Here is a 23,888-nt window from a genome sequence, read left to right on the forward strand (position 1 = left end):
GAATAACTCAGAATATGATTAGAGTGTGTTTTGAATACTGGAAATTATTTATTAGGCCACATGTTTAAGGGAAAATTGCAGTGGTAACTCATAAATCCGATGCGCGAGAATTATCAGCCTCAGGTGTGACTAAATGGAAATGTCAGTAAATAAGGTAGAAAGTGTTTCTTGTTAACAGACTATTATTGTATCTATAGCCTAATAATCGTTCAGGGGGGAAAGAACAGATTGTGAAAAGAAAAAGTATAAGGTTCAGACCTACAATTTAAACAGCTGTTTTTAAACTTGATGGTGAATCAGGAAACAAATCAAAAATTAAACTTGGGAGTGAAACACTTGCATTTAATCTCTTATCTGTTTTCACTCCAGTATGAAACTCTGGTATGATGTGCTGTATCAGATCAGCCTGATCAGCTGCAGCGTCCAGTCAATCCAATACGAGGCCATGAAAACAAGACTTCCACGAAGGCTGCGCTCATGTATCCTGGCTCAACGCTCCTCAGCAATCCCTACTCGCTCCTCAACCCTCGCTCCTAAGAGCTTTGGGACAGTGTTCCAAATGGCACACAGAACAACTCCTGGTTCAAGCGAGGATAAAGGAATGAGGAAATGACAAATAAGAGAGTTGTCTTTTAACTGGCTTCAAAGTCTGGCATACTACTGAGGGGCCTGGATGTACAGTGCTGCTGCTAGCTAGCTAGCCAATTAATTTTATCTCTGTGAGGCTGAAAGTTGCAGGTTGACTGATGGATGATATTTGAAATCAGCTGGTACAAACTTACATAAGCAAATGTTATATTTTGTTGACAGGAAGAAGACACGATTGGATTTTGATATAAGAATACGAGGAAATTGATTTTTTTGGCCTACACTAGGTGCACAACATGACCAAGGATGTCATCTGAAAGGGTTAAAAAGGTATCTTTTCCATTTCATCCTGACTTTAACATTATGTTAATGGCCATAAGCTGCTATATCATCGCAAAGTAGGACACCCACTCAACTGTGTAGTCAGTTGTAGTTGGTGTAACATACGGGAAAAGACTGCACCCTCTCATTTTTCATTCTCCACACATGCTCACTTCAGACAGACTCACACCCTCGCACAAGAATCCCTCTGCTCTCTCTACTCTAATCTACTCATTTCAGCAGATGGCAGGACTATGGCACAAATGGCCATCTGTCTGTCCACACACACACACACACACACACACACACACACACAAAACAATTTTGTTATTTGAGTATGTCTTCTATCAGCCGACAAGTGGGCCAAACATCATTAGCAGAGAATGTGGAGAAAAATTCACCTCGTGTGAACCTTTCTTCTTCATTAAAACAACTCTGAGTGTAAATATAGTTTGCAGATGCTCCCATCAAATTCACACATTTCACAGTGTTCTTCTTTTCTTTCTTTGTGAGTAAGACATTTGCATTGCAGGTCTGTTAAATTAGGTATTCAATAAAGAATTTAATGGCTCATTTTTCCAGGTCAGCGATGTTTGATTGATGACACTGAAACACACTCTATGGCTCATGCTGGCATGGTGGGTTTTTTTCCGTTTCAAGGCCGTACATTACTCTGGCTCCATTTCTTTATTTCCATGGCCAAGATAACGGACATGATTTTCCCACCAGTTTCTTGGACAAAGGAACCACAGCCGAGTCTAGTATCTGGATAAACAAGAGCGGGGATTCACCCGGAGAGTGAAGATAATGTCAACCGAGACTAAACGTTATCTGAGTTTGCTTCATCAAGTGCTGATGGGCCATATCTTTGTCTTTTATCTTATAGTGATGGAAAAGGGTTGATAAAGGATGTTTGTGTGAGTCTGTGTGTGTCCAAAGTTAAGCTGGTTTGTGGAAGACACAGTGTAATCATTCCAGAAGTCGTATTCCGAGTGCGATGGGAGGAAGCAGTGTGCGTGTACCTAAACATGTATGTGCCTGTACATGTGTGTGAAATGTGTGAATGTGTAGGCTTCACAGCATGCAGGAGAAAGTGAATGAAGAGAGACTGTTTGCTTACTGCAGTTGTGGGATATGGCGAGATGACTAAAGAGGACAGAGGTCTTTCTGCAGTGGTGGGAAACTTCTTTAACCCTTGACTTCCCCCAGATGCTCAATGTAAACTTCAACTTCCGAAAGCCTTATCTGGGGAAGAGGGGAACTCTGTGCGTGTGTGTGTGTGTATGTGTGTGTGTGTGTGTGTGTGTGTGTGTGTGTCTATTTATCCGGGGCTGATCCTTTCCCATTTCTCTCAGCTCCTCCTCCCTCCTACTCCTCTAATTTAAAAAAAGAGGAAAACCTTTCATGTCCACTTTTCTAGTGTCCACACTTCAAAGAGCTGCAAGACAATGTTTTGAATATTTGTCTCTCCTAGTGATATACTGGAGTATTAAAAACATGAACGGAAAAAGGCTGACATCTGTGTGTTGGATGTGTTTCTGCACCAGTATATCAGTGCAGATGCAGCCTCTGACCCTAACGTTGTTTGAAGAAGCTTTATCGAGCTCAGTCTTCTTAAAGACAGGACAGAAGTACACCCCTCATTTAGAGATTTCTTTGTGAATGAGACTGGCTTTAAAGGGAGAGGAAATACAGCTTTATTTCACCTGAAATCCAGGTTCCGTGTCTGAACAAATTTCACCTGTCACACACTGCCTCCTGGTGGCTTGTTTAAGAAGCACACCAACAGTGAAAGTCACATTCAAGATAATAAGAAGTGACATTTGTCACTGTTATCACCGTGGGACATTTTTGAACTGAAAAGACAGATGTAACAGTCTAGAGGCTCAAAGACTTCAAGTGAGCAAAAACTGAACAGTGTTTGGCAGCTCAGTCAAAGACACAGTCAGGGGCAATCTGTGCCTCAGTGGAGGAACATCATACTGTGATCCTCTTCAGGCAAAGATGAAAAAAAGGTCCCTGATTTTTTTTTGTCAGTCTTTTTGATATACATTTGCATCTAGCAAAAAAAAAAAAAAAAAAAAAAAAAAAAAAAAAGAAGAATGACCTAACTTTGGATGGATCATAAAATTGCAACTAATGGTTATAACAATTATTTAATGATTATGAAGTGGTTTATAAAGCATTAAGCACCAATTTGAAAAATAACACAATTTTAGGCTCAGATTTTATTTTTTTATTTATATTTTTTTCTGAAGCATTCATCACACATGATGCGTTCATGGACTGTGGAAAATTTGAAAACCCAACAATAATTTCTGTTTTTTTTTTTTGGCTATGATAAATTGTGTCATTTTGGCAATTTTTAGGAAAACTGGCCGTAAAAAAAATAAATACAAATACAATCATTTAAAGTTGTATGCCTCTCCCCATGCCAAAATGAAAAAACGTAAGTCCCTTCCCAGCACTTAAAAAGTTATTTAACATGCACTTCCCCCTCCCTTCTCAAAAATAATGAACAGTCCCTTAGTAAACATGATTAATTATCATCTTATTGTTTGGTAATACTCAAAAATAACTATTAACTAAAGTTTAATTCAGTTTACCATTTTATCAGTGCTGGTTATTATAAAGCGTTACTGAAATGAGGACCAGTTAACATGATGAGACCAAAAGTTGCTAAAAGACAACTTTTTACCAGCAATAAAAAAAAGTGCTCTGAAGTTTGTGATGAATTTTACTTAATTGATTAGTTTTCTACTGGGGAGACTTGTATCAGCCCCTGGGATGGTTTTGAACTTCCTCAGACCAAATCTCATCAGGTATGACCACTGCAGAGCCTCGGAGGTATGCGGCCACATTTCACATTTGCAACTTAGCAACTATGTAATTCTCAGTCAGCAACAGTTTCCTATCACAAGCACGTATGCAAAAATCTCTCTTTCCTTTTCTTTGCCTCCCTCCCTTTTCTTCTGGGTAATAGTCTGGGATCAGTCCAGAGTAATTACACTGGGAGAGGATTGACCTCGGATATGCCTTCGCCTGAGGGTGTCTGTGTGTGTGTGCGTGTGCTTGTGTAGGTGTGTCGATGAGAGACAACAAAAGTAAGACAAAAAATGTGAGATGAAGAAAGTGTTTATGTTAGTGTGTGTGTTTGTGCCCTTTCTTGACCCGTGGACAGGCAGAGACAAATCGCCCATCGCCCTCCACTGTCCCCTCCTCCCCACTTCCAGAAGGTCAGTTCAGATAAAAGACAAATGGCTTCACTTGCTCTTTCCTCCATAATTACTACACCTCAATTAGGAAAACAAATGCACTGCAAGATAATGTGTTTATTTAGGCGATATAAGGACAAATTCCAGTTCAGCATACAGAATCTGCAAAGGTTGAAATCAGGTTAACTCTTTTGTTCTTTACAACAGGAAGACAGGACACAATGGCACTACACAAAGTGACTCCTCAGTGAATACACATGTCTTCCTCACAGCAGAAAGCAGCACTATCAACACTTGAGCCATTTATTCCCTTTCCGCTCTCCTTAGTGCTGTTATAGAAATCCGGTTGGGATGGACATCTCCATCTCTGTATCCCAATAAAACACTAAAGCAGTTGCTAAATGAGGTTGCTGGATGTGACCCTTGTGATAACCTTACAGTCCCCTCATCCCAGTGATAACTACGCTATTTATGGTCAAGTCTGTGTAATGACCTGTTGAAGAGTGGTTGCAGTATACGAGGAAGGAGGGCTGCAACTAATGATTTAATTTTATTTTTTAATTGTCAGTCAATCTGACGTTTATTTTTGATTAATCGATTAGTTCTTTGTTCTATCAAATATATGAAAATTATAAGAAATGTTGATCAGTGTTTCCCAAAGCCCAAGGTGACATCCTCAAATGTTGTTTTGTCTGCTGAAAGATATTCAGTTTACTGTCAATGAGGAGTAAATCGAGCAGAAAATATTAACATTTGAGAAGCTGGAAGAAGAGTAATTTGACCTTTTTTTCTTAACAAATTACTCAAATCGATAAATCAATTTTTAAATCCATTGGGGATTATTCTAATAGTTATATAGACAACGAATCGATTAATCTTTGTGGCTCTAAAAGAAAGCAGTCCATCTTTGGTGTTAAATGAAAGGAAGTTCTTGTCTCAACAATGTCAAAAAGCCCAGTTATTTTGTCAATGGTTTGTATTAGTTAAAAGCTAGTTAGTCAGTTACTTCATAAAATGCCAACTATTATGATAAACAATTAATTTATTCCTTTTAAAGCAAAAAAGAAAAGACAGATATTCACTGGTTCCAGCCTCTCAAACGTGAGCATTCGATGCTTTTCTTGACATATGTGATAGTCTTTAATTGTTTGAATTACACAGGAAATTTGAACATATTATCCTGAGTTGTTTGAAATGATAACAAGCAACATGTCTCCACTGTATCCTGACATTTTATAAGAGAATTAATCACGAAAATAACCAGCAAATTAAATAATAATGGAAATATTTGTTAGTTCCAAGCTCCACAACAACTAGGTTCCTAATGTAAAGAACATATCTGGCTCAGACCGGTTCTCCAGTTTAAACAAAGTTTCCCAAATGTGAAAGCTGGTCTGACAAATGATAGAGAAATGCGCCACTTGTGACCACAGGTGGTCTATACGCTCTTCTGTCTGGAGATGTTAGATAAAGTTCTTTCTGCTGTGTTTGATGGATTGATGAACAGCAGGCCTGCCTGTCAAGATAACGTTCCCTGTCTGGCTGACACAGCGGAGCAGAGCAGATACACATCAGAATGAGTCTGGTGTCTGCAGCCTGAAGTGAACCCGATGGTCACGTTTTTCCTTGTCATTTTCCTTCTTAACATCTAACGTCACTGATCTCATCAGTTACATACATATATAGATTCTCTATCTTTGTCCTCCAGCACCCAAAGCTATATTTTACAGTTAAAGTGACTGAAACATTAAAGTTTACAGCTTCAAATGACACCTAATGGAAAAGTCTGGATGTCTTGTACTCATTGTATTCATATCTCCTTGTAATTCAATTGAATTGACAATTTAATATACTGGAAACCTTGGCATCTTGACTAAAATTCATATGCTTTGGGCAACACTTGTCTCTTATAACATAAGTATACAATGAAGGATCCACCAAACCATCAGTTACATTAAAGGGGTGACATATCCTCATACAATGGTGCGTATGACATCCTATGATAATTCACACATAACAGTGTATATCATATCCTATGAATCAGTGCCTCGCAAATGACATTATGTCCTTAACATTAAGTAACATAATTAATGTGAAGTTACGGAGGTTCAATTTAGGCAAGTAAAGTTATTTTGGTTAGGCTTAGGGTACAACATGCTGAGGAGGTACCTTAAAGTTTACACCATTCCAAACACCTGTCTCCTGGGGAAAGTCTTGTGTTTTGTGACCCATCCACCAACACGACCTACCTCTTTATTGGCTTGCTCAGGGCTACTTCTTTCTTTACTGCTGTCGGTGCATTGGTCATGTGATCACAGCCTTCCAAAATACTAGCCTGGAAATCCAGACCCAAATCTAGAAAGATTTAGGGTCTGGCTATGAGTAATGCAAATGGCCCAACTCAAGGGGCGGCACCAAGCATGCATTTGAAAATGTCACTGCACGCAATTGGATAACACTACAACCAATCAGAACAATACACGGGGTGACGTACCCAGAGCGCTACCAGTGGAGCTAACTGGTAGATTAGACTCTTGACGTATCCGGTCGGCAAAACAGCAAAAACGTCCTTCTTGTAAAGGAAAGATTTGAGCGCCGTCTTCTGTTCCTCTTTTAGAGAAAAAGCCAAGTCTAACTCGTTCATTGTAGCGGCCAAAGCCTCTGGCCCGCCTATATCAGATACACCGATGTGATTGGTGCAGCCTGGCTCCGACGGCATGGGTAATGAGCATCATTACTGATTGCCAGAGTGACTTGCTGAGCAAATTCAAATTGCACTCTAGCGAGAACTCTGGATTTCCAGGGTACCAAAATACATGGGTTATGCACCGCATCGCCCAACAGTCCAAAACCAAAAGAGATTCAGTTTAAACTGGAGAAAAGTAGCAAATCATCACAGTAGAGGAGCAGTTTAAAGCACATTGTTGGCATATTTGCTCGATGAATAACTGATTATTAAAACAGTTGCTGATTCAATTGTTGTCAATAGTCTTATCGCTTCATCAACAAAGTGTTTCAGCTCTAGACAGGAAGTTAGTCTATGTGTCTGTTTGTGCGTGACGTCCGCTGCCTAAGGTCATCAAGCTACAAAACATGACATATTTACTCTTCAGTGATCTTCAAATAGTTGCGGTTTACTCTACAGTATGTGTATGAGTGCCCATAATCCTTTTCATGCTGACCTTTTGCATAAACACCCGAGTGTGTGTCAATCTCCGGGATACTTTGATCAAAGTACAGAGGGATATTTGCTGGGAAGCTTACTGACTTAGATCACATGACCCCTGAGACAGGAAGCGCACTGCAGTGAGGTCAGCAGCAGGAGAAACAATCACGCTGACAGAACACGGAAGGGAGCACAGGATATTCTGTGTGCCTTTGTGTGTGTGCGCACAAATGACGTGTGATGTCATTTCCTCCTGGAAAAACTGAATGGGCAGGAAAGCAGCTTATCTAATAGACTCCCAAAGACATTTTTGACAGCCATATGGAAAAATCTAAAGCTAGGCAGTCTTTATGTGTAATATTTCCACATGCTCTTTTATGTGGACACTTTTTCAAATTAATTTCAGAAGAAAATCAACTGAAAGCGCTTAGAATTGGATCAATAGGGCAAATAATCATTTAGCAAACCATTTCTTTTCCCCTATATACCAAGGGAACAATGTGTATTCATGCCTTGGATATGACCTGCACTCAAGTGTTTTATATTTTATTAAATATTCAATATTTGAATTGACGATAATTTCAAATCTGTGACCGTAGTGCCATTGTAAGTGTTGTGATGTTTTTTCTTGTTTGTTTCAGCTCTCTTGATAGTGAGTTACAGGCAAAGCTGGGTGGGCCCAGTCAGAGCCCCTGGGCCCTCCAGGCAGGTCACCCTTCATTTAGACCCCATTAGGGCCTCTCTCTCTGTGGACAAATAAGCATCGACCACCCCCATTATCCTGAAGAGAACCATGGGAAATCTTCAGCACAGAAACAAACCAAAGATTTATAGTCATTTTAAGTAGAAACATTACATGTACAACATGAAACAATGAGGCGGACACACACTCTGACAGGCAGTGGGACAGTTAATATACCGTGTGGGACATTTGACTACAAAATGTCAATGCAGTATTTTATCTTATAGCCTGTATAAAGAATAAACCAGGAGCATTAAATGGCCTAAATCAACAAGAAAGCACCATCATTATATTTCATCAAGAGCTCTGGGTTGCAACTTTGCCGTTCTGGTTCACTCTCAGCGTTCAATTTTCGGCCACAGTGGACAGCTGTTTTCACCAAAAAAGCTCTTAAGAACCACCGTACACTACCTGCACAGCACCAAACAGCAGATAGACACAACTAGAGACAAGCTGGTTGACATAGTAAAGCATTTAGCAGTTGGTCAAGACCAATAACTGAGCTAGAAGAAAGTGAATATTGGACTTACATTCATCAGGTGGCCAAAAACAAGACTCCAGGGACACAGGGTCAAGGGTTAGGGTAAAACACAGGACTCTCACCGAAGAGACTAAGATTTGAGTCCCGTGCGAAATATTTGCACCTAGCCATGATCTTATTCTACACCTAACCACATTGTTTTGGTGCCTAAATCTTATGGAAGTGAAAGTGAAACCTTACAAACTGGTAATGGCCACTGAATGGGCTGATAACAGCCTTCTGAACCTACCTATAGGTAGCAGTGGGCCCCTACTGACCCAAATATATGAGGCTTACAACCACAGAAAACAGTCATTTAACAGGCTAATTACATCCCAATCGGGTGACTAAATTCCCCCATATTTACAGAAATAGCTCGGTGGTCGTCACAGGGCCTTATAAATAGGCATGTGTACTGGTGTGTTTCTACATGCAGTATCTTGAGAACAGGATTGAACAGAATGTCAGTAAAAATCACAAACATTCACTTACTGCATAGAAACATATGCACTAATAATTTTCTGTATGTTGTATCCTGTCATAAGATGTATCAGAGAAACTAATGTAACCCTGTGGATTAAAATCTTTGCTTTCCTGTTGCACATAGTTTTACTGAAACTGTAGCACTACTGACTATCTAACTACCATACTAATGTTCTGGTACTGCCAAGGTTAGGCTTTCATCACATAACAAAAGCCAATGTTGGCTCCAATACTGCTTTAAGAACTGACATGGATTACCACAAATACAGACATACAGTCTGCTGTTCCTACTGACAGACAAGCCTCCAAGGACATGGTTACTTATGTTGCTGACAGACATGCAGACATCAGACTAATCAGAAAGCTGCTCCTGTTACTGTCTTTTTTCTTAGTGAGAGATTTGATACTTGAGTTAGTCTGTTAGCTCAGTGTGAGTGCAGAAACGAACAAGACATGAAGACATGAAGACATGAAGTCAGAAGAAAAAAAGCCAAATGAATCAGAGTCCAAATGAAATGTAATCTGGAAAATGTGACATTTTTTTTACCCAGTGGGCTTTGAATGTAAAATAACTTACAGCCAAGAGAGTGAAGCGTTTCCCTGTCCTTTGCACATAATTAAATGTAATTTGGTTTTATTTAGGTTTAAGATAGCCTGTTACACTCACTTTAATCTCTTTTCCACTGATGACAGTGTCACACCAAACTTTGAGGTCTGTGCTAAAGCAATCACACAGGCTGCTGCGCTGAAGCACAGCACCAAAGCACTGCTACGCTTTTACACAACAAGCCAACAACCAAATGAGATTTAAAAGACATGATGTATAAAGAGACGGAGACGAATCAAAGCATGGGAACAAATGTAAGCAGTTTGTTCGTTAGCATTCTACAAACATGAGCCAATCCATTATCATCAACAACCAACATCCCAGAAAGTACACCACTAAATAGCAAACCAACCAAACCACAGTATAGGAATATATGGTACAAACAAAAGCTAGCCTCAGTGTATCAAAGTACAACAGAACTTAATATTTTACATGTATCTATTTATAGTGACTATTTCTAGTTTATTGTATATTGGAGCTGTTTTTTGCTGTGTGACTGTCCAAACAAAAATAAACCTCTCACAACAACAGCTTAAACCGTCACATTAGGCAGGCAGTGACTGATTAAAGGGACAGTTCACCCCAAAATCAAAAACACAGATTTTTCCTCCTTCCTGTAGTGGTATTTATCAGTCTAGTTTGTTTTGGTTTGAGTTGCCAATTTTTGGAGATATCAGCCGTAGAGATCTCTGCCTTTTCTCCAATATAATGGAACTAGATGGCACTCGGCTTGTGGTGCTCAACTGCCAAACAAACAAATCTGAAAGACTCAACAGCAGTTGTGAGCAGTTTCATGACGGAACTATTTCCTCTCTGCTGAACTACACGTTATTAGAGAGCATGTTATTAGGATTTGTATCATTGTTTGGTTGCATGCCTTTTCCGTTTACTTGATCTTAAAGGACTTAAGCCGGGCTCAGACTACAGGATTTTTTAAATCTTAAGCAATTTTAAAATCCGGTTGTATCACGCACATGAGGAGAAACTTCACAGATATTCTGATCTCTAATCTCAAATATGCACACACTACAAGATTTAAAGTCATAGCACATCACACACTCCAGGATATAATTAAGATTATCATGCAAGAGGGAGCATGAATGCAAATCCTCATGCGACCTCATGGGGTAGAAGATGTAAACAAAAAGGAGACTGATGTGGTACAAGACTTGCCATGATGCTAACAATGCTTTGCAGTGAAAATAAAAAGCAGAAGTCTGAACAAATCTGGATAAGGAAATGGTTTGGACTTAGTCAATGCAAGTTGTCTGTTCTTTAGCGAGAACTGGAGGTCAGATTTCAATGTGAGTTTTAGTATCTGTCAAAAGTAGTGTACTAGCTATGTTATCCTGTTATCCTGTTGCTTGGCAACATTGTCAGCTGCCTCATACCGATGTAATCTGTAATCATCCAGCTTTTAAATCCTAAATATCAAACATGTTATATAATTATCAGGGTGGGCCCGATGAGTTTGCGAGTAGTTTGGGACGTTGCCTATGAGGTCCGATTGTGGGAAGGGGTGAACTGGGGATAAATCCACTCAAAACTCCCTTAGTCTGAGCCTGGCTTAACTTGTATTTCAGAAGTGTGTTGTGTATCACCTGTAACCATTAGTGAGGTCACAGTGCACTGACACTCCCCGGACTACACTTACATTACTGCGGCAAGAAATAAAACTACTGAAGGTCAGCGTAAGCAAGGATTTAAGATGTTGTTAAGCTGCTCCTGTGGAGTGGTTTACCTCGAGTGGTGCTATCAAGTTGTTTTTCTATGAAGGGGTCCTCCTTTTTGTCGTGTCATGCATGTCTACACAGGTGCACATTTATGTGCACGTGATGTAATTCACATTCCTGCCCGTGGTTTTGCACTAGTCCACTGATCATCGAGTGGTGCGAATGCACCAAGATAATGAAACATGAAGAGCTGGACATTTTGGTGAGTAATTTTTTTTTTTTTTGTGAATGTAAACACAACTTTTGTTTGTTTACAAGAAAACTCCACAGGGCACCTTTAAAATTCTCAATAGCAAAAAAAAATCAGAAGAAGGAAAGAGCACTACTTTAGATTTGTCTACAAAAATAAAGAGTACAAAGGAGATGGCAGTGGGCATGGGTTGGATTGAGGGGTATAATATGATAAACAAACTTACTGTCAGGGTTGGGGGATTTTCGTCCATGACTAGGCGAGGAGCAGCGGAAAGTGGTGACAATGGTGTTGTGGTGAGGGTTGGGGTGGTGTGGGTGGTGCACTGCTGGGTGGTGGCCGTTGTTTTCTGGGGGAGCTCTGGTGATGCTGATGTCAGGTTTACGCACATCTCCAGGACTGGGAGGCTCAAACTTGCGAGCGTGATTCTGCTCAGGGGCCCGGCTGGTGCCGTTGTTATTATTGTTGCCCTCGTTGCGACGTATCGCTGGGGAATCAGTAGGTGTCTTGGCAAAAGTGACCTCCCTCTTGTGGCTCATCTCGGGGGTCCTGGAGTGGCCCAGAACTTCAGGGCGTTTTAGGGCGCTGTTGGTTGAAAAGCGTGTGGACGCAGGGCTGGTGATGTTATCCATCTGTTTGCTGGAGGAGGAGGAGATGTCGATGGAGAGTTCAGAGCGGCGTGACACAGGCTCAGGAGTCTTGGAGCCCCCTCCACCCATGATGGAGCGGGGCTGGGTGTAGTTGAGGTTGTTGTTGTTGGTGGCCGGGGCGGCAGTGCCCAGGTCGCGGTAGTAGATGCTGGTGGGAGACATGGCGTTACGATGAGGGGAGTTGGTTGTCCGACGGGAGCCGGGGGACAAGTGAGATGAAGTGTCGACATCCTCCACCTCAAAGGACCTCTTCAGAGCTGCATGTAAGAAACAAACACATCAGGGTCATTCAACTACTGATTGATTGATCGACAGAAAATTAATAAGCAACTACTTGATAATGTATTTATCATGTGAAAGAGAAATCCCAAACAGCTTTCTCAGTGTCAATACTTTATGCTTTTGATGTTTTATATTATTGTGAACTGAATATCTTTGAGTTTTTGGATCATGGACTGATTAATCAAAATAAAATAAGGTTTCAAAATTGTGAAAAAAAAGCAGTATTTTCTGCTCTGAAATGCTGGGGGTGTGCCCGCTAAAGGAGCTGAGCTGACACACAAGCCTCTGCAAAGTGACAGACTCTCATTAGCAGCTAACCCAGCAGCTAATGTTAGCACAAAGTACACTACCACAGCAGTACACTACCAAGCCAGGCAGCTGATTCAGACTGAAAGACATCTGTAACAGCTGTTTTGCTTGTGTTTAAATGATTTCAGCATTTAACTGAGTTGCTTATTCGTGTATTCATTAGACTGAAAAAGCTACGAGAGCTTGTTGAACGTAGCAAACTCGACGCTTACATATACTGGGTGAACAAAATGACACTGATGCGATGCCCTCAAACTTATATAGTGTGGGAGGGGTTATGATAGGGATGGCTTCAGTGTGTCACCAAGCCATGATTTTGAGCCCACCCAAAAACTCCTGGACATAAAAATGATGAAAAACAGTCTAACTCCACAATTCAGTACTGTATAGTTCACTGTCCTTTCATGTTTTTATTTTTTTGACATGTATAATGTGTTTAGAGAGAAAACTCAGATTTTCTTTAGTCACACTTTAATTGATGCTTTGAACAAGGTAAACCAGTGGTGGGAAAAGTATTAAATTACTTTAATTATATATAATAAAGAACCAATACAACAATGTTCAGGTACTCAGTTACAAGTAAATGTTCATGCAAAATCCTATATTGGTAAATGTACAGCAGGGTCATTGGAAAAAATGTATTCAAAGTATTAAAACTGATAGTACTAGTTCTGCTGAGGTGGAGGTAGGTGCAGTTGAAATGGAGCTGCTAATAGTTGGACACTTGGACTTGTGAGACCTTAATCTTCTTTGTATGGGGTCACAAGCCAGAAGAAGGTTGGGAACCACTAATCCATTACAATGCATAGTATTTCATAAACTTTTCAAAAATGTTTTTTTATGTAAACTTTTAATCTGAAAACTAAATAGTAACTACTGCTGTCAAATAAATGCAGTGGAGTAAAAAATACAGTATTTCCCACTAAAATCCACCAGTGCATAAAACAGAACACAATAGGCTATATATTGAAAGCACATTGACTCTGTCAAGCAAATTAAGCTCATCTTTTCCTTATAAACCGTTTATGGGTTAAGATTGCTGTTTATAGGAAGTGGGAACAATATCATAAAATATTCATCAAAAAGGTCATACCAATTAACTGAGCAGTAAACAGAGTGAACTGTTTTTTTTCTACAACACAGTATGAACAGTATTCAAGTAATAAAGTGCCTGAGGTTTGAGGGTGGGGTAGCAGTAGAGGCAATTTTGGTGGCGGCACAAAGGAAACAGCATGCACTAGCCATTAAGCCATACTTATCTAATTCCACTCCATCCCCCATCACCAGCTGCAGGTTCCTCACAACACTGTATAACAAGCTTAAGTTGGATCATGTGTTGATTCGTCATGACTTGGATGCTACGTGTGTGGTGGTGCACAACAAAATAAAATTCTAGGGTTTTACACGGAGCAATCTTAAGTGCTTCACGACATGTTATAATGCCTGCAATCAGCCAAGCATTGTTCCCTGCCAACCATTTAGGCAAAAAGGTCCCAAGCCTCCCTGTTTATGAGCAACATGAGCGCAGAGATAGAGGCACATCCTTCCCCTCGGTTAGTTGTGACGTGAGAAAATAGCTGCACTGTCCAAGACGAAGATACTGCAGGATGGGATCACCCCCTGGGAAGAGTGCACTGGCTCAAAGTCAACTTGAATTTGACTCCCATCGTGGAGTTGCTGTGCCAAGCCAATGGCCAGGAGCTGGTATCATAATGACACACTAGTTAGACCAGTCCGCTCACGCACACCCTTAAGAACATCTCCTGTTTCCGGCAATCCAAAACGCAGTGCTGATTATTTGATCTGCTTGTGGTTTGTGGTGTGTCTGTGTGTGCACGTGTCTTTATGTAACTACATGTAGTTTTGTTCAAAGTGCTTGTAAAAAAGTGTGTGTTACGGGAATGTATACGTGTTTATTTTTAAGCAGCTACACCCACAGGGAGGGGACCATGCCCCAGCCCCACTGCGCTCTGTGTAAAGCCCAAACTCTGTCAGGGATGTGGAGCTCAACACAATCGCATCAAAGCCGTCTCCCCACACACATCAGCCAAGCACCGCTAATCTAATTTACTGCTATAAGCTGCTTCATTCCAACATGGTGGACATTTGATACAATTTACCCCCTGAGAAAAATTCAGGCCAGAGCCAAAGTATTATTCTTTTTTTCTGTTAGTCGAACACACCAAGGACGTTCCTGTTCACAATGGGAATAAACGGACCTGCACTCACGTCTTGGAGTTTATCGTGATTTGTGTTGCAAATCTCCCTAACCCCCCACTACTCCCTGTACACCCTTTATCTAGACCTTAAAGCACCATTACCTTTCATCTTTGACATTCTTGCACCACAGAAGACTGGTTACTTGGACTGTAAAGCTAGTTTTAGCCTCTCCAGATGACTGTACACTACCGATATTAAGTGTGGAAAGCATGAAATGTCCCTTAAAGGAAAACTTCACCCACAAAAGGATTGTGTGGAGATCAATTACTCAGCCCATGTTACACTGAATTCCTGCCTCTGGCAAGCAAATTATCCAAAAACAAAGAAAACTCTTGGTGAACTGAAGTCACAGGGGGTCGAATTTAACAACAGCAAAACTGTGTTAAAACATCCGTTTACAAAATCTCACACAACTCGTGCAGCATAATCCAAGTCTCATTTATCCAGTCGTAAGCTTAGTACTCCCCGAACACATGCATTTTTGCTAAAACTTTACTATCTAAAACTAAACTGAAAGGGAAACTTATCTACACTCTCTTCAGAGCCAGACTCCATTGGCAGAAAGAGTAATTTACCCTGAACATGGGAGCTGCTGGTCTACCGCTGCCTCTATCAGTTCATTAGTTTGTCTTATTGTTTGACATTGGTACATGTAAAACTTCAATTTGTAGCCCAGGCCATTATTTGCTTAAATCACTGAACTCAACAGGTTTATATTTGGGATGGGCATCTATATGGGACAGGGTTTTAATTCCTTTTATACAAAACTGTTTCTCCGCAAAGATGGGATATATGATCAAATTATTCATTTGAAACAGTATGAAAATTACTTGCATAAAAAAAGGCTTCAAGTTCCATATCTATTATATGTTATGTTATGATACTTGTTCCATGGCACCTGAGGATAACGGCACCTGGCATACTGACACAACACCACTTTATCCACTTAAAACAATATTCATAACTTGGATTAATTCCTGTGAAAAACACTTCTAATTCTTTTGATTGGTGGATCCTTGGGGACTTAACGAATATAAATAATATAATATATAATAAATATAAATAACTTACTTAATAACAGTGTAATTGTGGAATGGACACATATTTCATGACCACTTAAGAGGAAGGGTGTCAACACTTGTTTTTTCGTCATGCAGGTAAATCTGAATGACTTAGGATCTTCTCTGGCGCTTTCAGTAAAATAAAATCAACCGAGCTAACAATGTGTAGCGTCTCCAAATTGACAAAGGTTTAAACATTCATATTTGTATGTGCTATCTAAACAGCTAACTGATATTAGCTCAAGTGGGTAGTCAACAATCCGGTTTTATATATCCAAAAAAACTTCTATAAAAATGAACTGCTTGGCAACCAGATCTGGCATCTAATTGAGACAGGCCTTTATTTGTCAAAATCTGTAGCTACACCAGGCTAGTAAAAGAGACGAGGGGTTTAATTGGGACTAGGCTTTTAGTTAAAGTTTTACAGTATTTCAAAGTGTTTGTTTGGATTCACTTAAATCATACAACACAAACAAACAAGAGAGCTTGGAAAAGTTTAACTTCTAGTTGAATTTTAAACAGTAAGGTTTTAGTGAAAATGCATGTGCATTCAACTGGATAAATAAGACTTGGACTATACTGCATGAGTTGTGTGAGAGTTTGTAAACATGTTTTGATATAGTGTTGCTGTTTTTAAATGTGGACCGCTTGTACTTCAATTCATGAAGAATCTTCTGGGTTTGGATTTTTCATTTTCCGTGGAGGCATGCGAGAGAAGGTTTTTGTTCACAAATTTACCGTAACACGGGGTGAGTAATCGATATAAAAATGATCATTTTGTGGGTGAAGTGCTCCTTTAATAAGCACACAGAGAGAGTTAGAAACACATACCAGGTCATTTTATCACACTCCCATGGCTTTTTCTGCACCAAAATTCAGATGAGGACAGAGTTCATTATTCAGTATGGCACCATAAACCAGCTCTAAAAATCCAACCTTAGCTAGATATCCATATAAAAGAATTATACACAATAAACTTGCAATTTGTAAGTTGATGTCCAAACCCATATTGCCACTGGACTGTGTCTGTCTTACCGCTGCTTTCCCCTCTCTTGTGTTTTATGATTGCTATGAGAGGGAGTCCAAGGCTGTGGCTACTTTCAACTCTGGCCAGAGAATAAGTCGGTCTGCCAAAATTGGTCCGCAGATTTCATAAGGAGCTGAGAGGTTGCGATGCGCCCTTCAAGACTGCGTTATGTAGTGAGCAAGGCACTCATTGTAACCTCCTCTGAGAGCTCCAACACTTTAGGAAACTGTGCACGCTAACATCTTGTGACACTTGATGTAGACTTTGTGCCTGTGAGAACTAAAGCTGAACACGGACGAGGATATCATGATCCATATTCGCAAGTTTTGTCCAAATGAGAAAGCTGAACCACGACCTTGTTTTGCCAGTGACCTGTTAAGTGATCTTAGATTAGTATTTCTGTTCTTGGCTGCTTTGTGATTATATGCCCACAGGCACGGGACCACAGCAGAGAACTTGAGTGCTTTCCTCTCAAGCCGTTTGTTTGTATTTAGAGACCGTGCAGTCGAGTGTACATGATTTAAGAGCAGAGATGAATTTGAATCTCTCCGTGCTTTAATGTTGTCTGGGAATACAGAGAATGGAAAAAGGCATTCAGGGCATCTCTCACTCAGATGATCACTCAAATTCTGTGTTTTTAAAGATCACACTTCTTCCCACAGACTCCTGGGTCTTTTTTGTTCAGCTGAAGCTAAAGAGGAAAAAATGTCTTTTACTTGCATCCAGGGTACTCTTTGCATGGATATCATAAGTATAGGATCACTGAGCATTAGGTAGAAGAAGGAAGGAGTGTGGGACTGACAGATGGATGAAGAAGTAGCGTTCCCAGTGAAACAGCATTCCCAGACTATGAGCTGGAAACAAGAGGTCCAGTCCACCTCAGAGGAACCTCATTAACGGCAGCCAGGAGTCTCGTCTCCCCATGTCCCACCACTACCTATCACCGCCCAGTGTCCGGTATCTCACGGCGTCTCATGTGGGAAGATAATGCAGCACAGACAATATATCGTAAAGGATTATTGGCGCAAAAAAAACAAAGATGGAGGCAGCTGTATCCTCGCTTTGGTTCATGGTCATTTGTCCTAATACAGCCCAGGTGTGAGGCTCCGCTGCCATTTTATCATCGGTGTCATCACTTTTCTCTCAAGGACATCCCAACCAACACAAACACTCAGTATCATTTCGGCCCAGATGCACTAGCAGGAGATACTTAGAGGGAGGAAAACAAACAGGAGGGAGAGGAGGAAAAAGAGGCTGGAGATAGAGAGGCAAAGAGGTTGCAGGGTGAGAAACAGGGAAGTTAAAACAGGTCAAGACAAAGTTGTTGCTCATTGTGTTCTCTATCACTGACTGACAGCAGTCAGCAAAGATAAGGTGTGCCCGTCCCTTACATGATGTCCCAGTGTACAGTAACTGATGATATTGTCATGTTTGACACCCGCTGGACGATACAAGAAAGTCAAATGTTTTTGACCAAATTACTATCACTATACATCTCTGTGGTGTGAAAATATTTTAGTAATGACATATCTTTCAGAATATATCAAGTTTTTGAGAGAGAAAAGCATCAGTCACGTGGACTTGACCAGGCAGACAGATGCTGCAGTATTTCATTAAAACATCTGGGACAGTCTGATAAGCTCAGAAAAATCATGACTAGTGCAAACCTATACTGCACCGTGATATTACACTTATCTAAAAAGTATTTGATTATGTGATATATGATATATTCTATATATGATATAGGAGGTGCACAGGTACTATTTTGCCCTCTTCGGCTGAGCTGCCCTCTGAAGGGAAGAAAAAAAGTTTTATTGTTGCTGTGGTGAAAGTGGAATATGAGTAGCCCATGCTACTGAAGATATACCAAAATGAAAACAACAACAACAACAAAAAGTGAAGAAACGTGACACCAAGTAATGCCCTGTCATCCCTGTCATGTGACACTGACACGAACAGTGTACAGCTTGTCATGATTGCATCACATCCAGCAATACAAAATTGCCTTACATTATGCTGTCGCTTGAACCACTTTATCTAATCTCAAAAACTGGTTGGGGTGGGGATTGGCCCTTTTTCTTGGTTAGAACGGCAGCCCCTCAAATGTCTGTGAACACTCCTGGCCAGGAAACAATATAAATTCAATATAATCTACATTTCTAGAAGTATTTAATCACTTTAACAACAGTCACGTACTGTGTACTGATGAATGAATTGTGATAACTCATGTTAAGCAGCTGATAATTAATATCTACGCTTCCTACAGATGTGTCGCAATAAAAGCCTCCCAGGAAAGTGAAGTGCCCCTGAACTGCTGGAGGGCTCTTATTGTGAAACAGATGTACAAAGTGTCAAGTCAGGTCAGCAAACATGATGTCATAAAACAGGGAAAGGTAAAAAAAAAAAAAAAGGCTCTCTTTTCTGTTGGTATAAAAAGGTTCAGAGCAGAACTTGTGAAACTGCTCCTCTTTGTACAGAAACATAAAGAAGTGTAATGTATTCACTTCAGGAAAAAATATTTGCCATGTTTTTCTGAATTAAGGGTCCAGAGTGAGAGGAGCTCAGGAGCAGCTTCTACCCTCAGACAACAAGAATACTGAATGATGACCCTGCCTTATTCATTCATGTAACAAATGGATTTGAATGGAACTGAACTGAATTGAATTAAACTGAACTGAGTGTAGGATTTACTGGCATCTCGCGGTGAGGTTGTAGAAGTGAAACTAACTGCATGTGCCAAGCGTGTAGGGGGCTGACAAAAAAAAAAAAAAACATGAAAAAGCCAATGGCTCTATATAGAGCCAGTGTTTGGTTTGTTGGTTCTGGGCTACTGTAGAACAATATGGTGGACTCCGTGGAAGAGGACCCACTCCGTATGTAGATATAAATGGCTCATTCTAAGGTAACAAAAACACAACAGTTCCTAATTTTAGGTGGTTATAAACTCATAAAAACATAGACCATATCTGCTAATAAATGCCCCTAAATCCTGCACACTGGACCTTTAAAGAGATTATCATCATATCAAATCAGAAAAACAAGAGTAGTTTTCTTTCCAGAAAACTTTTCTCATAATTTTGAGATAATAATTGAATTAATTCTGAAAAAAAGAGCAGATCTTTTTCTAAAGTGAATGCACTACACTTCGGTAGCACTTGTAAACACAAATTATTTAATTCATAAGACAACATAATAAATTTGTAACTGTTTGAGGGAGAACTCTGCACATACAAATACAGTGCATGGAGTACAGTAACAACGACAAACCCACTGCACTCGTATTTTAATTAATGAAATATGTACCGCACTACACGCAGCCTTGAACTCCTAATCGGTCTTGTAATTCTAGCCTCAGGCAATAAGTCAAGTGATCGAGACAGTTACCCTGTCAAACACTGGTTATATAAAACCAGTTTATGCTCAGTGGAGTTTATCTGACGTCAGTAGCCGCAGAACACAAGTCCATGTGGTCAAACCAGGGAAAACAACTATTTGACAAGACAAGGCCAAACAAGGAACGATACAATTTCACACTATGGTATTTTTGCTTGGTCAGAGGAAACGTTAATGCTACACTGTCAAACACACGCTTCCTTTCACTGCCCGCTGATGGTGTTGGGTTTACTAATGCTGACCAGCAGTAGTGCGGCTCACTGTGTCAGATTTACTGCGTGGTTCCCTGCTGGTCTGGCCGACACCCTCTGTGTCCAGCACAGAGGAATTTGAGAGGTGTTTGGTGAAGAGGGAAGATGTGTTGGTCACAATCTTCCTCTTTTTTAGAAATGTCAAAGCACCAATCAGAACCTAGAGGCAATTTCTCCCCTGACACACACACAAACACACACACACGCACGCACACATAAAGTCATTCAGGCAGCTGTTGAATAGCTGGCCTGGTGCTTGGCTTCAGGCTCTCCAGGCCTCAACCTTTGACAGGTAAAGCCTTGTTCTGTTCCTTTGATCAAGCACTGGTTAACTATCCACTTCATGAACAGATTCACTTCAGTGACCAGTGAAGGTATAGAGACAGTGGCTGTGTTCAACTCAGTGCTTGTGAACACACGGTGTCTGTGACTTTCCATAAAGTTCAGATAAAATGTGAGTGTGGGGGAGAGAAAGTTGTTGGCGACGTGGACTGTTGCACAAAGGATTAAACATGTGATTAATTAGAGCTCCCTGACCTCAAAGCAGAATTGAAATATTCAGACTGAGCACTTTTTTTCTGTATGAATCACACATCCTGACACAAAAAACATGTTTCAGCAAAAACATTATTTTTCAAGAAGGCAGGACACTGAATCTGCCAGTAAATTACTAGGTAGAGAAGATGATGGTGCAGAGCTGTCAGCCCTATCTTCAGCGTCTGGGTACAGAGAGAGAGTGTGTACATGCATTTATATGTGTGTGTGTGTGTGTGATGGTAGAAGAAGCAGAGACAGACTGACTAACAAAAGATTCAGTCCTACGGCCTTTAGAAACCCAACTTTTAAATAACTGGCCTGACACAGTCACCTTCTAGCAATACATGTATTTTCTGCCACCCCTGGTTTAATATACTTCTTAGAGTGAACAGGGCCACTGAGACCTGTAAAGAAAGTGTTGTATTTACGCACCTAATCCCCGCGAACCAACTTAATAACATGCTGGCGTCTCTGCCAGGCTTATAAATTGTACCACACACACTCTCTCTCTATTTCAATGTTCATTTCCTCTCTGCGCCCACGTGCCACACTGGAGCAACAACATGGCACCTTCAAACAGATAATCAGTACGAAATACCTTGGAGTGGACTCAAAGCTCAGTTTAGGTTGGCAAACACAGCAGGAGCCCATGTACGACTCTACAGAGTCTCTCTGAATATACAAACATGGGCTTATTCTGGGCTTATTCTCTGATGACTCATACATTTAAATCCAGCAGAGACATTTTCTACCTTTTTGGAAATCATAATATTGTTTTAGTGTGCAGTTGTTATGGTGGTTTCTATCATCCATTTTCCATAATAGTCCCGCGCACGAGTCGATCCAAGAGGCATTATTACATCTTTAGTGTGCTCACCAATTACATTGCCTTTCCCTCTCTTTGCCTGTTTCCTCCTCAGTGTGAGATACAGCGCAGTGCAATGTACTGGAAAACATAATGATCTGGGATCGAATGGGGATTTACTCAGTCAAGTGTTTGCCATACGCCTCACTCTATAGCTGTTTCCGTCCTGGATGGAAACACTGGAATGGTTCATAATGACTAGTATAATCTGCTGGTGGGGTAGATTGTGGCGATCACTATTAGGCACTGGATACAGCAGGTGCTTTCTGTGTGTAGAAAGGTGAATCCAATCGGTGACAGTACATTACAGTACGTACAGGTAGGAACTTGGTGAATAACTGAATAAGTATGAATTTCCCATCCACCTGTAATATCGTTTTTGCACAAAAATGCTCTGCCAGCGTAAGAGAATGCCTCTGACTGAGCACTACGTTATTATCAGCACTGACATGATCTAATATCATAATCTTCAATCAAAAGATGAAAGCCACTCTATGTTTTTTTTTCAACAATACATACCAGTAAATGCTGGGGTTTGTTTAAAATAAACTAGTTTAGATAATGTGTTGTATGACCACGACCTACCCATCAATGAAGCTGTTATATCTGTCTATGTTCTCTTCAAAGCCACCAGACTCATTTAAAAAAACAGTAATTTTACTGTGCAGAACACAGGAGTTGCTGGTCTATCACTGCCTTGATCGGTTAGTTTGTTTGTGTTATTGTGTGACTTTGGAGAATCTGAACTGACCTTTCAACAATAACACTAACTAACTAATTAACCAATCCTGACAGTGGTAGACCAGCAACTCTTGTGTTCTGCAAGGTAAACTTACTGTTTTTGTCAAAGTTTAAAGACAGCAGAGACAGCAGCTTCAGTTCCCCATCGGAAAGAGCTGTCTGACAGTAAGGTAAAGTGGTGAAATTCTAAATATAGCATAAACTGAAAGTCATACTGATTTTTTTCAGGTGCCCCTGTCCACAACAGTAAGAGGATGGCATCTGGGTCTGGACCTGAACCATGATCTGCCTATTAGTGACCTCGGGAGAGATGGAGAGGGATGGCAGGTTAACAAGGGGAACACATTTTGGTCATTTTGCTAAAGAGGGGGATGGCAACCTCCCTTATCCCCCCTCAGATCACCTACTGACTGCGACTGAAGGTGTACAGTAAGTGCTTATAGCTATTCCAGACTGTCACACTCAAAGGCTGGGCTAAATACCAACCATCACAGAGAATGGCAAAATGTTCGTAAAAATGAAGACAAGGTAGATGTCTCTATAGACCATAAATTAATGTCGGAATAGTCAGGCATTTGAACCAGTCCACATAATTTAAGTATAAGGTCAATCAGGTCTTTCTAATGATGTAAATAAAGTTAAACCAGTTTATTTCACTAACAAGATCAAAACAGAGTTCTCTGTACTGTGTCACCACTTATAATTTGACCTTAACCTCATTAAGGAATCTCATTAAGGCAATACTTAAGCAGTTGAAATTCACATAAAAACTTTAATCTCATTACTTCAAATTTAGTTTTATAGCATTTAGAAATTCAGCCAGATTTCCTTCAGCTTTTCCAAACTTTGCACATCAGTCAGACACGAGACAGACGACAGCAACACAGAGGAATTCACTGAATGAGAAAGCAGTTAACTGGTTATTAAATAAATCAGTGTAAGACAGGTTACTGGACGCAAGCACTACCTGAGCAGTTAAACACTTTT

General features: G+C 40.4%; 1 protein-coding gene across 3 annotated transcripts in view; it reads right to left on the reverse strand.

Annotated features, from left to right (window-relative positions):
• septin9b (septin 9b) overlaps positions 1-23,888 on the reverse strand; it is a 97,876-nt gene that overhangs the window by 44,694 nt on the left and 29,294 nt on the right. For all 3 annotated transcript variants that reach the window (XM_033624062.2, XM_033624061.2, XM_033624060.2), the window contains exon 2: positions 11,792-12,472. In XM_033624062.2, the coding sequence (XP_033479953.1) occupies positions 11,792-12,472 (681 nt within the window). The remainder of the gene's footprint in view (positions 1-11,791; positions 12,473-23,888) is intronic.

The sequence above is a fragment of the Epinephelus lanceolatus genome, chromosome 3, assembly GCF_041903045.1.
Source record: "Epinephelus lanceolatus isolate andai-2023 chromosome 3, ASM4190304v1, whole genome shotgun sequence".
Lineage (NCBI taxonomy): Eukaryota > Metazoa > Chordata > Actinopteri > Perciformes > Serranidae > Epinephelus > Epinephelus lanceolatus.